Raw genomic sequence first — 14,476 nt, 5'->3', positions numbered from 1 at the left:
AGGAAATTCACATGCATATAAGGTAAACAGAAATCAGGGGTTGAACAAGTGGTGGTCTGACAAACTATACTTTTAAAGGAGGTCTGAGAGCAGTTTGGGAGGGATGTTGTTGCAGACCTCTGTCAGTGTCCCTGCCTATTTCCCCTCAGCACTCATCTCTACCCACAGACCCTTGCTTACTGGGAACACCCACAACTCCCCCCTGTCTGAGAAATTTTTTGGATCCCAGGGGCATGAAGCTCCTGTTAATATACCAAGTCAGATAATATACCAAGTCAGAAAGGCCTGGGAGTTTATGCCCCAGAAGCAGCTCTCAACCAATGATGAACAGGGATCTTCTATAAAAATATCCCAGATTCCTCATCTTTGGACTGGATAACTCTGAGGTGTGTTCTACACAGTTTCCTAGCACTGTCCATTGAGACCAAGTTGTCTGCAGTAGCAACTGTCTTAATGATACACCCTTTTTGCCTTCTTTCCTTTCCCCCACTCACTTCCCCACTCTCCTATATCTGTTCCCCTACACTAGATTCAAAACAAATTGCTTTCTCTTGAATCCTTATTTCAGGGTTTTCTTCTAAAGGAACCCAAATCAAGTGTATATAGATGCATTATGGTGGGCAATGGTTGAGTTTTTAAAAGGATGGTTATTAATAGATTTATTAATAGATTGACTTATTAATAGAAGTTTCTAGATAAGGAAGTTTTTTGAAACTCCAGACCTTGTCTATCCTCCACAGATAAGGTCATAGTCCGACTAAATTAAGTACTCTGGTGAATCCATGTTTCTCACCTGTTCTATAATGTGCCTGTTGCTTCATGGAAGATTCACTTATCTTGGGCCACTATGGTTTTTTGAATTGCTTTAGTTTGTCAACAACTGTGACAGCATGTGGTTTTGATTGCCTACTCCTTGTTGCCTCTATGGAGGGCTGAGCTTACTCAAAAGAGGTTAAAATAGAAGAAAAGAAATTAGCAGCACTGAACAAAGGAAGTTAAGGCACAGGAAAAGGGTGACAATTTTCTTTCAGAGGAAACTTTTTATAGCCTTTATCTTCTTGAGTCATGAAACTATCATTCATGGCAAGTATTATGGAATAAAATTTACAACCTTTCAGAGATATACTACAAGTGAGAACTTTTTTTTAAAGCTTGATAAGGAAAAGAGTTTGCTAACAGCTTTAGCAACAAGTTATATAGTGTTTTATCTAATACACAAAACAAACCAGTATTGACTTTGTGGATGCGGTCCTGACTCAGAGCTAAAACACTTCTATTTTTCTACATTCAAAAGATTTGTAAGAGGCTGCTGCCAAATTGGCATCTTTATTGCAAAGATGTCGATGAAAATGACATTCAGAGTAGGGAAATAATTTTATTTCTAATGGAAAACAGAGAAAAAAGGAAGTATCTTTTAAGGATGAAATGCGTTTAACAAACTCACTTTGCAAAAATAATAGATACCAGAAAAGAATGATTTTTTTTGTCATCATGGTGCCAAAAACACCAAAAATCCCATATTTTCTAGTGGGAAGAGGGGGTGAGAAAGAGAGAGGAGAGATAGAGAGAGAGAGAAAGGGAGCTCTTGAAATGAAGACAAGAACTAGCTAAGGGCTGGCTTGAATGGTGTTGTCTCTGTTGTTGCATTCAGAGCCAAGTACAACATCTTGTGAAGCTTCAAAGAAACTGTGACAATCAGCCCCAGGCCTCTTGGAGAGCAATTAAGAATAACCGGATAAATAAATAAATAGGACATAATCAAGCTAACAAGCTTCTGCTCAGCTAAGGGTACAACAGCTAACACAAACAGACAATCTTCAGAATGTGAGATGATATTTGCCCACTATGAATCTAACAAAAGCTGATAAATAAAGTTTACAGAGAAGTTAAGCTAATCAACAAGAGCAAACAATCTCATTTACAAGTGAGCAAAAGACATGAACAGAACCTTCTCTAAAGAAGACAAATGGCCAGCAAACACATGAAAAATGCCCATCATCCCTAGTCATCAGAGAAATGCAAGTCAAAACCACCCTGAGATATCACCTAACCCCACTGAGAAAAGCCCACATCACAAAGTCTCAAAGCTTCAGATGCTGGCATGGATATGGAGAGAAGGGAACACTTTTACACTGCTGGTGGGATTGCAAACTAATGAAACCCTCAGGGAAAGAAATATGGAGAATCCTCAAAGAGCCAAAAGTAGACCTCCCATTTATTTGATCCTTCAATCCCATTACTAAGTATCTATCCAGAAGAAAAATAAAACTCATTTTACCATAAAGACATTTGCATCCAAATGTTTATAGCAGGGTAATTCACAATCACAAAAGATGTGGAAACGACCCAAGTGACCATCAACCCATGAATGGATTAAATAAATGTGCCATATGTTTACCAAGGGGAACTATTCAGCCACAAAAAGATGGATCTTTTGCATGTATTTTCCTGGATGAAGTTGGAGAACATTCTCCTAAGTAAAGTATCTCCAGAATGGAAAAGCTTGCATTGCATGTACTCAATACTAAGTTGAAACTAGTACATCAACAACTACAGGCCCACATGAGAGAAAAACATAATTAAATACAAGAATGGAGAAAGGGAACAGGTATCATGTAGGGGCATATGGCACACCTCCTGGGTGAGGACTCAACTACAACTTGGACTTTACCTTACAAACACAAACAATGTAACCTAATTGTATGTGTCCTCATATTAATTTGAAATTCTAAAATGGATAAAACTGGTGTGGGGCTGGGGTAAGGAAGAGAGAAGAACGATGAGAACCTAGCTGGCTCTGAGAATGAACAAAGTCGCATAGTAAAAGGCTTACTATATCCTCCAATCACATGATCGAGACCATTCCGTTTCTACTGAAGAGAATACATTTTAGGTTCAAAGTTCTACATTTCCTCTGTTTTTTTTTTTTTCAGGGAATATTGTTGGTATCTCACTAAGATCCCTTTTATCAGACTCAGTGCTTGTAGCTCAGCAGCTAAGGGGCCAGCCACATACACCAGACCTGGCAGGTTGGAACCCAGCCTGGGCCTGCCAAACAACAATAACAACAACCAAAAAATAGCTGGACATTGTGGTGGGCACCTGTAGTCCCAGCTACTTGGGAGGCTGAGGCAAGAGAATCACTTAAGCCCAAGAGTTTGAGGTTGCTGTGAGCTGTGATGCCACGGCACTCTACCAAGGGCGACATAGTGAGACTCTGTCTCAAAAAACAAACAAACAAAAGATTCCTTTTACCAGCTCTGGATGCCCCTACCTAGGTTCTGAGTGCTTTTCTGCTAATGGCTCACACCTACCACCTTGGGAGATTTGCCCTTTAGCACGGGAACTAAAGGCCTAGAAATTCCCTGAAATTTGTCCACTCCTCTTTTCCCCCGAGTAAAATTGTCAGATAAAATACAAAACTCCCAGTTAAATCTGAATTCCAGATAAACAATAAATAATTTTTAAGTATAAGAACCAAACATTGCATGAAACATACTAAAAAAACATTGTTTATCTCATTTAAATGTACTGGGTATCCTGTATCTTTCTTTACTAAGTCTGGAGACCCTATACAAGGAATGTGTTGTAAATAATTGACTGGTGTAGGAGTTCCACAGTCCAGCGCCTTAAAATGGAAAAGTCTCAGGGATATAATCTGTGCTAAGGAGTCTCCTGCAGTATCAGGCTGAGTACTCGGAGTTCACCTGCCATGGCACCAATGCTTAGCTTATTATCCTACTCTGTTCTGGCTCTGCTACTCCCTTACTGGTTTCTCTTGGAATAACATGATTAATAAATCACTTGCCTATGAATTCTTGCTTGAGAGTCAGTTTCTGGGAGAGCATGGCTTAAGATAGTGATGTCACAAATCATACCCCAGCAACAACTCATCACAACTTAGAAGTGATTAAGAATCACTGCCTTGCATAGCATTCTGTTATTTAACTATAATTCACATTTATAGTCTTTAAAAAAAAAATCTCCTTTTCTCCTATGTCAAGTCCCTAGCAACCAGTGAACAGACATTGGACGTGCTCTTCTGAGAGGTTGCTGGGCTTTTCCTAATGCATTCATACTTTCCCCTCCTTTGAAACTACTGAAAAGAAATAAAGCCAAGCAGACATGTGATAAAACATCATTTCTTCTCTCATACGATATGAGTTTTTAAAAGGAATGCCCAAGCCCAGCTGCTCCCGGAAAGGATCAATGAGCCCTTAAAAAATGCATTGTACTGGAGAAAAGGGAGTAATTACTAAGCTGGGCAATAGACCACAGAAACTAGGATCTTACAATCTCTTTAGATGATTGGAATTAAGAAAAGATGGGCTACATCCTGCCCCAAATTTCTAAGGACTCATTTTTGGATAATGGAATTCATTTCACTGTGACAGTCCATTAATGAGTCAACACTGTGATAAATACATGTTCCAGGAAAAGGAGATTTTGCTCTACTGATCTACCAAGCATCTTTATTCTCTTTCTTAATGGAAAAACATTGTTATTGGCATGCATAAGCCAAAGCATCCTTAACTACTATATTCTGATTATCTCTAAACCATTTCAGGTATTTACAATTTAAAGTCTACTAAGGGACTTTCTTCCACATTACAACAAGAATGACAAAATCCTGGGTCAACATGCCAGTATTTGGTGAAACATGTCCGTATGGCTTTACGGCTTTATTTTATACCTAGCAGTAGATAAGACACAGGGAGTAAACCCAAGCAGACAGAGTCAATAATGGCACAAAGACTATGCTACTGGAAAACATGTATTGTACTCTTGTTGAGTAACTGTAAATAAAATAACTTAAAATGTCATGATTTAATGTTGTTTGTTAGGCTAGAAGACTTTTTCTAAGATAAGAAACTCTGTCTTCTCTTCATATGTATTGTCTCTCTTAAATGCTACTCTGAAGTATAATCCAAGATGGTTTACCAATAGAGACCCCAGGAGGCTGAGCAAAAAGATTAACACCAAAATAGCTGCTTATCATCTCAAAATAATTTTGATCACTATTAAACTAGAGTCAGGAGTCCAACAATCAAAAAAAAAAAATGCTAAGATTCTTATAGAAAGTTTTCCTGGGGCATGTAAAGCCAAATAAAACTATTTCAAGGACAAAGACAACTCTGGCTTAATTCTTTTTTAATTACTAAAGGAATATACTTGCATTCTTGAAAATTAGGAAAATACTGAATACAGTGATGATATTTTGATAGTGGTTATAGATAATTTATTTTATGCTTTCCTATAATTTTTTTCTGTACAATTTTATACGAAGTGACTTGCTTGCAGGAATGCTATAGGAAAAAGAGAAATCGGTATGGAGAGTCACCATAAAAATAACCCAAACATCAAGGTGACCCCTCTAGGGAATTTTTTTGGTTTATATTAAAAAAATTGTAGGGCAGAATGCAATTCTGCTTGAAGAACTTAAGGAGAAAAGAAAATCTAGTAGGTGCTGTGGCTCCCGCCTGTAATCCTACCACTCTGAGAGGCTGAGGTGGGTAGATTGCTTGAGCACACAAGTTCAAGACCAGCCTGAGCAAAAATGAGACCCTATCTCTACTAAAAATAGAAAAACTGAGGCAAGAGGATCACTTGAGCCCAAGAGTTAGAGGTTGCTGTGAGCTATGACATCACAGCACTCTACCCAGGGTGACAGCTTGAGACTCTTTCTCAAAATAAATAAATAAATAAATAAAAATAAAAGAACGAAAGTCTGCCAGTTTTATTGCCTGGCTTAGCAGAATTACTACTGCTCCAAGAAAACAAAAGGGAGCTGGCAGTTGGACAAACCAGTGAAACACAATTTTTGATCTTTATTTTTTCATTGCTAGCTTTGATAATACACTAATCATAACAATCAGCCTTGATCATGCCCCAATAGGATATAGAAAATCAATTCTAATATGAAATGACTTATGCTCTTGTCCTTTTTATTTCTCCTTACATCTCTTGACAAGTAATACATAGGGCATTCTCACTTGGCCCCAGTGATAATCAGTTAGATGAGGTAGAACTAGAAGAAAATGAAGTTTATGAAAAATTACCTGATCAAATTTGAATGATAAAATTATTAATATTATTATTATTATTTTGTGTGTGGTTTTTGGACGGGGCTGGGTTTGAAACTGCCACCTCCAGCATATGGGACCGGCGCCCTACTCCTTGAGCCACAGGCGCTGCCCTGAATGATAAAATTATTAATATTATTTTTAAAAGGTGCATCTCAGGATACAAAATCAAAGCCCCCAAATCAAAAGCCTGCATATATGCCAATAACAGTCAAGCTAAGAATAAAATAAAAGACTCTATAACTTTTATAGTAACTACAAAGAAGACAAAATACCTGGGAATATATTTAATAATGGACATGAAAGATCTCTATGAAGAGAACTATGAAACCCTGAGAAAAGAAATAGCACAAGATACTAACATATGGATGAATATACCATGTTCATGGCTGGGAAGAATCAACATCGTTAAAATATCCATATCCCCAAAGCAATCTACAGATTTAATGCAATCCCCATCAAAGCACCAATGTTATACTTTGAAGATCTTGAAAAAATAGTACTTCATTTCATACGCAACCAGAACAAAACCTGAATAGCCAATACAATTCTTAGAAATAAAAACAAATCTGAAGGCATCACGTCATCACGTCAGGTTATACTACAAGTCTATAGTGACCAAAAATCATGGTACTAGCATAAAAATAGAGAAATAGATCTATGGAATAGAATAGAGCTGTGGTTCTCAACCTTCTTAATACCATGATGCATTTTCATTGTTTCAAAGGGGTTGCGACCTACAGGTTGAGAACCACTGAAGTAGAGAATCTAGAGATAAACCCAGTCACATATCATTATTTGATCTTTGATAAACCAAACAAAAGCATGCACAGGGGAAAAGAATCCCTATTTAATAAATGATGCTGGGTGAACTGGTTAGGCCCATGCAGATGACTGAAATTGGACCCATACCTTTCACCATTGATAAAAATTGATCCTCTCTGGATAAAAGATTTAAATTTAAATCATGAAACAATATAAATTCTAGAAGAGATTGTGAAGAAAACGCTTGAAGGTGCTGGCCTGGGAAATACTTTATGAGGAAGACCCCCTTGGCAATTGGAGCAACACCAGAAATAAATAAACTGGATTTTATCAAGCTCAAAAGCTTCTGCACAGCTAAGGGTACCACAACCAAAGCAAACAGTCAGGCTTCAGAATGGGAGAAGATTTTTGCATGGTTATGAATCTGACAAAGACCTGATAATTAGAATATATATAGAACTCAAGTTAATCAACAAGAAAAGAACAAACAATGCCATTTAAAAGTGGGCAAGAGGCTTGAATAGAAACTTCTCTGAAGAAGACAGATGGCTAACAAACACATGAAAAAATGCTCATCATCCCTAATCATCAGAGAAATGCAAATCAAAACCACTCTGAGGTATCACCTAACTCCAGTACAATTAGCTTACTTCACAAAGTCCCAAATCTGCAGCTGCTGGTGTGGATGTGGAGACAGGGAGAACACTTCTACACTGCTGGTGAGATTGCAAACTAATACAACCTTTATGGAAAGAAGTACATAGACTTATTAAAGAACTAAAAATTGACTTTCCATTTGATGCTGCAATCCCATTCCTAGGTTTCTACTCAGAAGAACAAAAATCATTTTACTACAAAGACATTTGTACCAGAATGTTTATGGCAGCTCATCTCACAATTGCCAAGTTGTGGAAGCAACCCAAATGCCCATTAACCCAGGAATGGATTAACATACAAACAATTATATGTCCACACGAAAGATCAAACACAAATGTAGTCTAGCAAGGGAGAGGGGAATGGAGAGGAAAGGGAGGTGGAGGGGGAGGTTGATTGGTGAGAGGAGGGTGGGTGATGGGCGGGATCTCATTTAATGTGCACAATGTGAGGGTGTTCAGCACATCCTCTGGGCCAAGGGCTCTTCTACAACTTGAACTTTCCCTTGGAAGTGAGAACAATGTAACCTAAAAATTTGTGCCCTCATATTAATTTGAAATAAAATAAAATAGATTATAATTGCAAAAAAAAACTGTAAGCTGCAAGGAATATATATGACATTTAAAGGTTTCTTTTTCAGGAGCTTAACCAGAAAAAGATGAACAAGCCAATGAAATTAATTTGCTGGCCTTGTACATCTCCATTTGAACTGTTGCCTCAAGTACCAGAATGTAAAGTCTCCTTCCTGAAAGAGACACAGACAGTTCCAATAGCTATAACTCCAAAAGGAGGGTAAGTGTGTTCCATTTTCAACTAAAAAATATCCTCCTGATTTTTCACACTAGGTATTAAGAGTCTCCAAGTGGTAATACTTTTGTTTATTTATTTATTTTTTAATTTCAGGTTAATGCGAGGGTACAAACAACTAGGTTGCAATATTTGCATTTGTTGGGTAGAGACCCTCTTGTAGTTGTGTCCTGCCCCCAGTTATGCCCTATACCCTTACATCGTGCCCATTAAGTGGGAGCACACCCATTCCCCTCCCTCTTCCCCTTTCTCCCCTTCCTTGTTCCCCCCTCCCCATCTAGAATTGAATTGAGTTTTTCTCTTATGTGGATGTGTATGAGATCATCTGATGGCTTCATATTAGTATTGAGACATTGGATGTTTGCTTTCCCACTTTTGTGATACATTACTACATGTGGTAATACTTTACAGACACCTAGAACCCTCTTTTGGATGGGAATGTATCAACTTTATCCTCAGGCTATATCATTGTCCAGTCTGTATGTCTCTTACCTGTCTGAACGGGGGGCTGACTTCAAACTCCGAAAATTTTGGCTGTCTAAGTCCAAACTGTAGCTCCGTCCACTTTCAGTTTTTGGACCTATGATTTCTCCTCTGGTTGCTGATCTGAACTTGCTAAGAAGAAATCTGAAGTTGTATACATAAATGTATACAAGTACGATAAAAAGAGAAAGCATTAAAAGATTGCAAGAATACAGTTTTTAACACTTTCAACAATAAAAGATGCTTCGGTAAAGGAGTCTTGGGATGGAGAAGTTCTTGGGAGTTCCCAGGGCCTATGCAGTATAGTGTCAAGGGTAGTAATGGAGGAGGTTATGACCTTCTGCAAAGACCAATACCACTTGCTGGTAATGCAGGCCTCTGTCCCTGCTAAGCAAAAGACAACCAATTTGGGAACTCACTCCTGTGACCAGAGAATGGAGAAATATTCCCTGACCATATTTACAGGGATACTGAGAATAGGGAGCTTGAACACACCTTACTTAGAGAGGGAAGTTAGGATGATCCTCTGGGACAAATTGAGGTAACCTTTTATTAGACTGCAGCTCCATGTTAACAGTTACTGTGTCTCCCATGTCCTCTACCAGGTTCCCTGAGCCTAGAATGATGCCTGACACATACTATAACTCACTCAACTCTTTTGGAATGAATGACTAACCTCACGTGGTAGAAGCCATCTTGATATTGTCCATGACACTTCTCCCTGAGGTAATAAAATTTGAATAGTGCAGTGCCTCATGTTGGATAAAATCTGACTGATTTTCACTAAATTGTTTGAAACTTATGCAAAATTAGCCTTTCTGGAACCTAGACTAAAGTTCTGATCTGGAATACTGAGTGCCCAAACCGTGACTGTTTCTAATCACTCTTTAATTTAAAAAAACAAAACTGTATATACACCAGTGATGTCACTGGGGGAGAACAATTCATTTCCTTTATATTTGACAGTTTTCTAGAGGAAAAAAATGGATTCTAAAGATACTGGCACAATCTTAATAGAATCTGCCAACTTGTCTCTATTTCAAAGACCCCTGGAAGATAATCATTGTCAAAGTGTCAGAAGCTTCAATCTACTGGAAATTTACATTTTTTTGTGAGACTAGAACTTAATATACCGTCAATCTACACTTCTCGGAGAACCATCTCGTGCATGTTCCCCACCTCTGCACCTCTATTTAAGGTGTCTCCTCTGCCTGAAATCACTCTTCTTCCTCTGGCTATCCTGAACCTCACATATTTCAAGCTCCTCATCAAGTCCCACTTACAATTTGATGCCTTTCTGGATGGCTCCTGTCCCCAGGTAGCATTTATTATCTAGCCGCTCATTCAATATTTAACCACTTATCGCCTTATGACATCTCTTCTGGTTAATTAACACCCCGCTTTATTTTAGAAAGCCTTTCAGGTACTTCATAATGTCATCTTACATTTTCCTGAAATTCTTTTATATTTACTAACTTTTCAGGTACGTACCTATTCTCTCCAGCTCGATGTTATATTCCTTGAAGATTGAAAATCATCACATCCCAGCTTTCAGATCCAGCAGGGCTCAGCCTAGTGCTATGACAGTTTGAATGATCCGGGATTGGTATAATTCATTGCGCTGGCGAGTTCGTTATTGTCCCCCAGTCCCAAGCATACTCTTCTGTAACCTACTCTGTGATACCTGAGCTGAGGTCTGCAAACTATAGTTCCTAGAAGCATGTGTGGACTTGGAGTTACTTATTAAATTAAGACATCAGTTGTTTTTGATGTGCCAGGCACCATGCATGATACTGCAACACAAAAGCAAAAAAGCCACCGGTTCAGCACTAAAGGAGTTTGCAATGAAATGTGCATGTGTGTGGCGGGAGGAGTGGTGTGGAGTGGCACAGATTGCAATGTGATGCATGATGCATAGGTGTAAGGCATTGTGGAAGCCCCGAGGAGTGAAAAATGGATTCAACATGGTAGAAAGGATCAATACATGGAATAGGATGCATAGGACACTAGTCTAGGCTGTCTTGCCCATTCATGTCTGCTAATTAATGAAGACATGGTTTCTCATGAGAGACATTTTAGGATTCACTTCACACTCACAGGTGAGGACACTAACTCTAGACTTATTGTGGAGCCAGATAAAGGCTCAAACCCTCTCATGTTGCCTTCTGCTGAGAGAACAAAACAATGCTGCCTGGAAAGGACCATCAAGTGACTTGGTGCACATTAAAACTCTCCCTAAATTGGCCATAAAAACTGGCCAAAATAGCTGCCTGTGAAAGAAAAACCTGCAAAATGCAGGGCTATAAAGCTGCAGTTTGCCTTTTGGTCTTCGTAGCCTGTGTTCTGGGGGCCACTTTTCTCCCCTGATAGAACCTTTCTGCCCTTGGTGCCAGGGCCATCTGGCATCGGGTTCCCTTATGTACCTTCCATGGTTCTCAGTACTCAACACACACATTTGCTCACCAAATTGTTATTGTTAGCTATTGGGGTTGTCAAATGTTATATTTTTTTTCCCTCAAGGAAGTCTAAATTTTAAACAAGGGATATTATGCTTGAAGCTCAATTAATAAATTGTTAATTTGGATATTTTATATATCATCATACCTGTTGAAGAAGACAGGTACTGATATTCTACAACAAAAGGAATTTTCACCTCTTTATAGACAAGAATGGCCCTGACATAAAACCTTCTACTTATAAGTAACGGGAAATATATATAACCAGATAGGTCAAATGAAAGAAAAACTCTAACTTGCTGAAGTCAGAGGGGATGTTTATTTCCATGTTGAAGGTCATTAAAAGTGCATTTCCTGAGGAGAATGATAAGTAAGTGTTACCTTCATTGAATTTCTGGCCTCCTCAGCGTCACTGAAGTGAAATCAAATTTGAAAAACTGAGGAGACTTTATTTTAAAGGTGTCTGGAATAACTGTCAAAAATTCTCCTGGAGAGGTTGTGTCTTACCCTTTTCTCTTGGGCCCGTCATGGCTGGCCTTCTGCCCAGCAGAAGGTGAAGTGTCTGACTTTTCCACATCCTGACATGTTTGCTCTTGGCTTTGTACTTCCTCAGCTCCTCATTAAAAACAATCAGAAGACAAATTTGCATACAAAATGTCTAGAAGTGACAGTAAATTTCAATTCTACATTCACTTTCTTAGATCTGCTTAGGACCAAGAAGTCTATAACAATTGGCAATGCTGTTTCAATCCTAACTTTTCCAGTCACACAGTTATTTCTAATTTGTTGAGTGTTCCACAGTTAACTGAGGACTAAGATCCAGAACTTGTCTACAGGAGGTTTGCTAAGATAAGCTTTCTAGGGATTACTGTAGTGGAAGAATGAATTCATCATCTATCCTTCAACTGATTTTTTAAAATTTTGTTAATTTCAGGTTAATTTGAGGGTACATAGAAATGGGTTACAATGTTTGCATTTGTTAGATAGAGTCCCTCTTATAATTACATATTGCCCCTAAGAGGTGTGACATACACCCTAACATTGTGCCCATTAAGTGGGAACACACCCATCCCCCTCCCTCCTGCCCTTCCTCCCACCCTCATTCCCCCTCCCCCGACCTTGAATTGATTTGAGTTTTCTCTTATGTGGGCATGTATTAGATCACCTACTGGCTTTATATTAGTATTGAATACATTGTATGCTTGCTTCTCCACTCTTGTGATACTGTACTAAGAAGAATATGTTTCAACTCCATACAGGTTAATACAAAAGATGTAAAGTCTTCATCTTTTTTAATAGTCGACCTTCCATTTGATCCTGCAATCCCATTTCTAGGTATCTACCCAGAAGGACAAAAAGCATTTTACCACAAAGACATTTGCACCAGAATGTTTATTGCAGCTCAATTCATAATTGCCAAGTCGTGGAAGCAACCCAAATGCACATCAACCCACGAATGGATTAACAAATTGTGATATATATATATATATATATATATATATATATATATATGCCATGGAGTACCATTCAACTATAATAAAAGATGGAGATTTTACATCTTTTATGTTTACCTGGATGAAGTTGAAACACATTCTTCTTAGTAAAGTATCTCAAGAATGGAAAAATAATATCCAATGTATTCAATACTAATGTGAAACTAATACATAAATAATTATATTCTCATAAAAATGATAAAACAGAACAATAGTCTAGCAAAGGGAGGGGCAAGGAAGAAGGGGGAGAGGTGGGGGAGGGTAGTTAGAGGGAGGAGGGAGGGCATTTGTGGGATCTCACCTAATGTGTACAATGTGAGTGTATTCAGCACACCCCTTGGGTGAAAGGCTCTTCTACAACTTGAACTTTACCTTGGAAGTGAGAACATAATAACCTAAAAATTTATACCCTCGCATTAATTTGAAATAAAAAAAGAAACCCTGTAAAGAGATTTTCTGTAACAGGGAAAAATGTTACCCTAGTTTTTGTTTCCTAGGGTTAATTCATTTCCTTCCTCACAACCCTTTACCCTGGACTAATTTATAAATGCTTAATCAAATAATATCACTTTGAGTAAAAAGCTATGACTGAAAGAAAGGAAAGTTATAGAAGTGATATACTGGTTTCTGAATATATAAGTCTGACTTCCTGGGAGAGCAGGCACTTATATGCATACCTTGTGACTTTAGAAACAGTCTATGCTTTGAAGGTGCTGAGATTTGAGTGGAGGAAGAGGCCAAAGATGACTGCCTAGTTGTAATTCCACTCCATTCCTCTGTGGTACCATACCTGCTGTTACCTATCTGGAAAAGCCCTTCCTGGTTAGTGCTACATTCAGTAGTACTGGAATCAGTTCCAAGCTTCCTAGTCTTACCTTTCAGACTTAAAAACAATGGCACTTATCTCCTGTGTAGAAAAGATAAGATGGCCTAAGAACAGGCCAAAAGATGCCTGTTCCATTTTTACTGTACCATATGTGAGAAACCTGCTCATAAACATAAGTTTCACTCAATATATAACCAATTATCAGCTGTTAGAGGGTATAGGGAAAAAAGTAGTCAATTAAATTATAGTTTGAATGTACTGAAAAGCATTCTCAAAATGGGGTTGTCATTTGCATTTGGTGCCAGTGAACAAATGACTGTTCTGTGCTACTTACTCAACTCAATCATGTGATAACCAGAAATGCCCCCTTGCATTTCCAAATGCTTCTGTAAGGGGGCAGAGTACACAATATCAATTCTTAGTAGAATTAGAAAAAGTACTATTTAAAAGAAATCTGAAGTAAATACAGTTGAAAATCAAGGATAGCTTTCACATTGTGAATCATGTAATTCATCTGTTTTATGTAGCTTTTTTTTTTTTTTTTGAGACAGAGTCTCACTATGTCACCCTCAGTAGAGTGCCATGGCATCACAGCTCCTAGCAACCTCAAACTCTTAGGCTTAAGAGATTCTTTTGCCTCAGCCTCTCAAGTAGCTGGGACTACAGGTGCCTGCCATATGCCTGGCTATTTTTTGGTTATAGTTGTCATTGTTGTTTGGCAGGACTGGGCTGGGTTCGAACCCACCCGTTCTGGTGTATGTGGCTGGTGCCCTAGCCACTGAGCCACAGGCGCTGAGCCGTGTTTTATGTAGATTTCTTTAATATTTATTAAAATATTGGAAGAACCATCTATGATGATGGAGATGATGATAAATGGTTTCTTTGAAAATCTCAGTGTGTTAAATAGAA

General features: G+C 38.3%; 1 protein-coding gene across 1 annotated transcript in view; it reads right to left on the bottom strand.

Annotated features, from left to right (window-relative positions):
• Nucleotides 1-14,476, bottom strand: part of SYTL5 (synaptotagmin like 5) — a 128,761-nt gene that overhangs the window by 68,987 nt on the left and 45,298 nt on the right. The window contains exons 4-5 of the mRNA XM_053579914.1: nt 11,756-11,864; nt 8,802-8,936 (exon numbers count right to left, since the gene is read on the bottom strand). Of these exons, the coding sequence (XP_053435889.1) occupies nt 8,802-8,936; nt 11,756-11,864 (244 nt within the window). The remainder of the gene's footprint in view (nt 1-8,801; nt 8,937-11,755; nt 11,865-14,476) is intronic.

Source organism: Nycticebus coucang, chromosome X (genome assembly GCF_027406575.1).
Source record: "Nycticebus coucang isolate mNycCou1 chromosome X, mNycCou1.pri, whole genome shotgun sequence".
Taxonomy (NCBI): Eukaryota; Metazoa; Chordata; class Mammalia; order Primates; family Lorisidae; genus Nycticebus; species Nycticebus coucang.
Note: the sequence above shows the minus strand (reverse complement) of the source record. Positions and strands in the feature narration are given on the sequence as shown.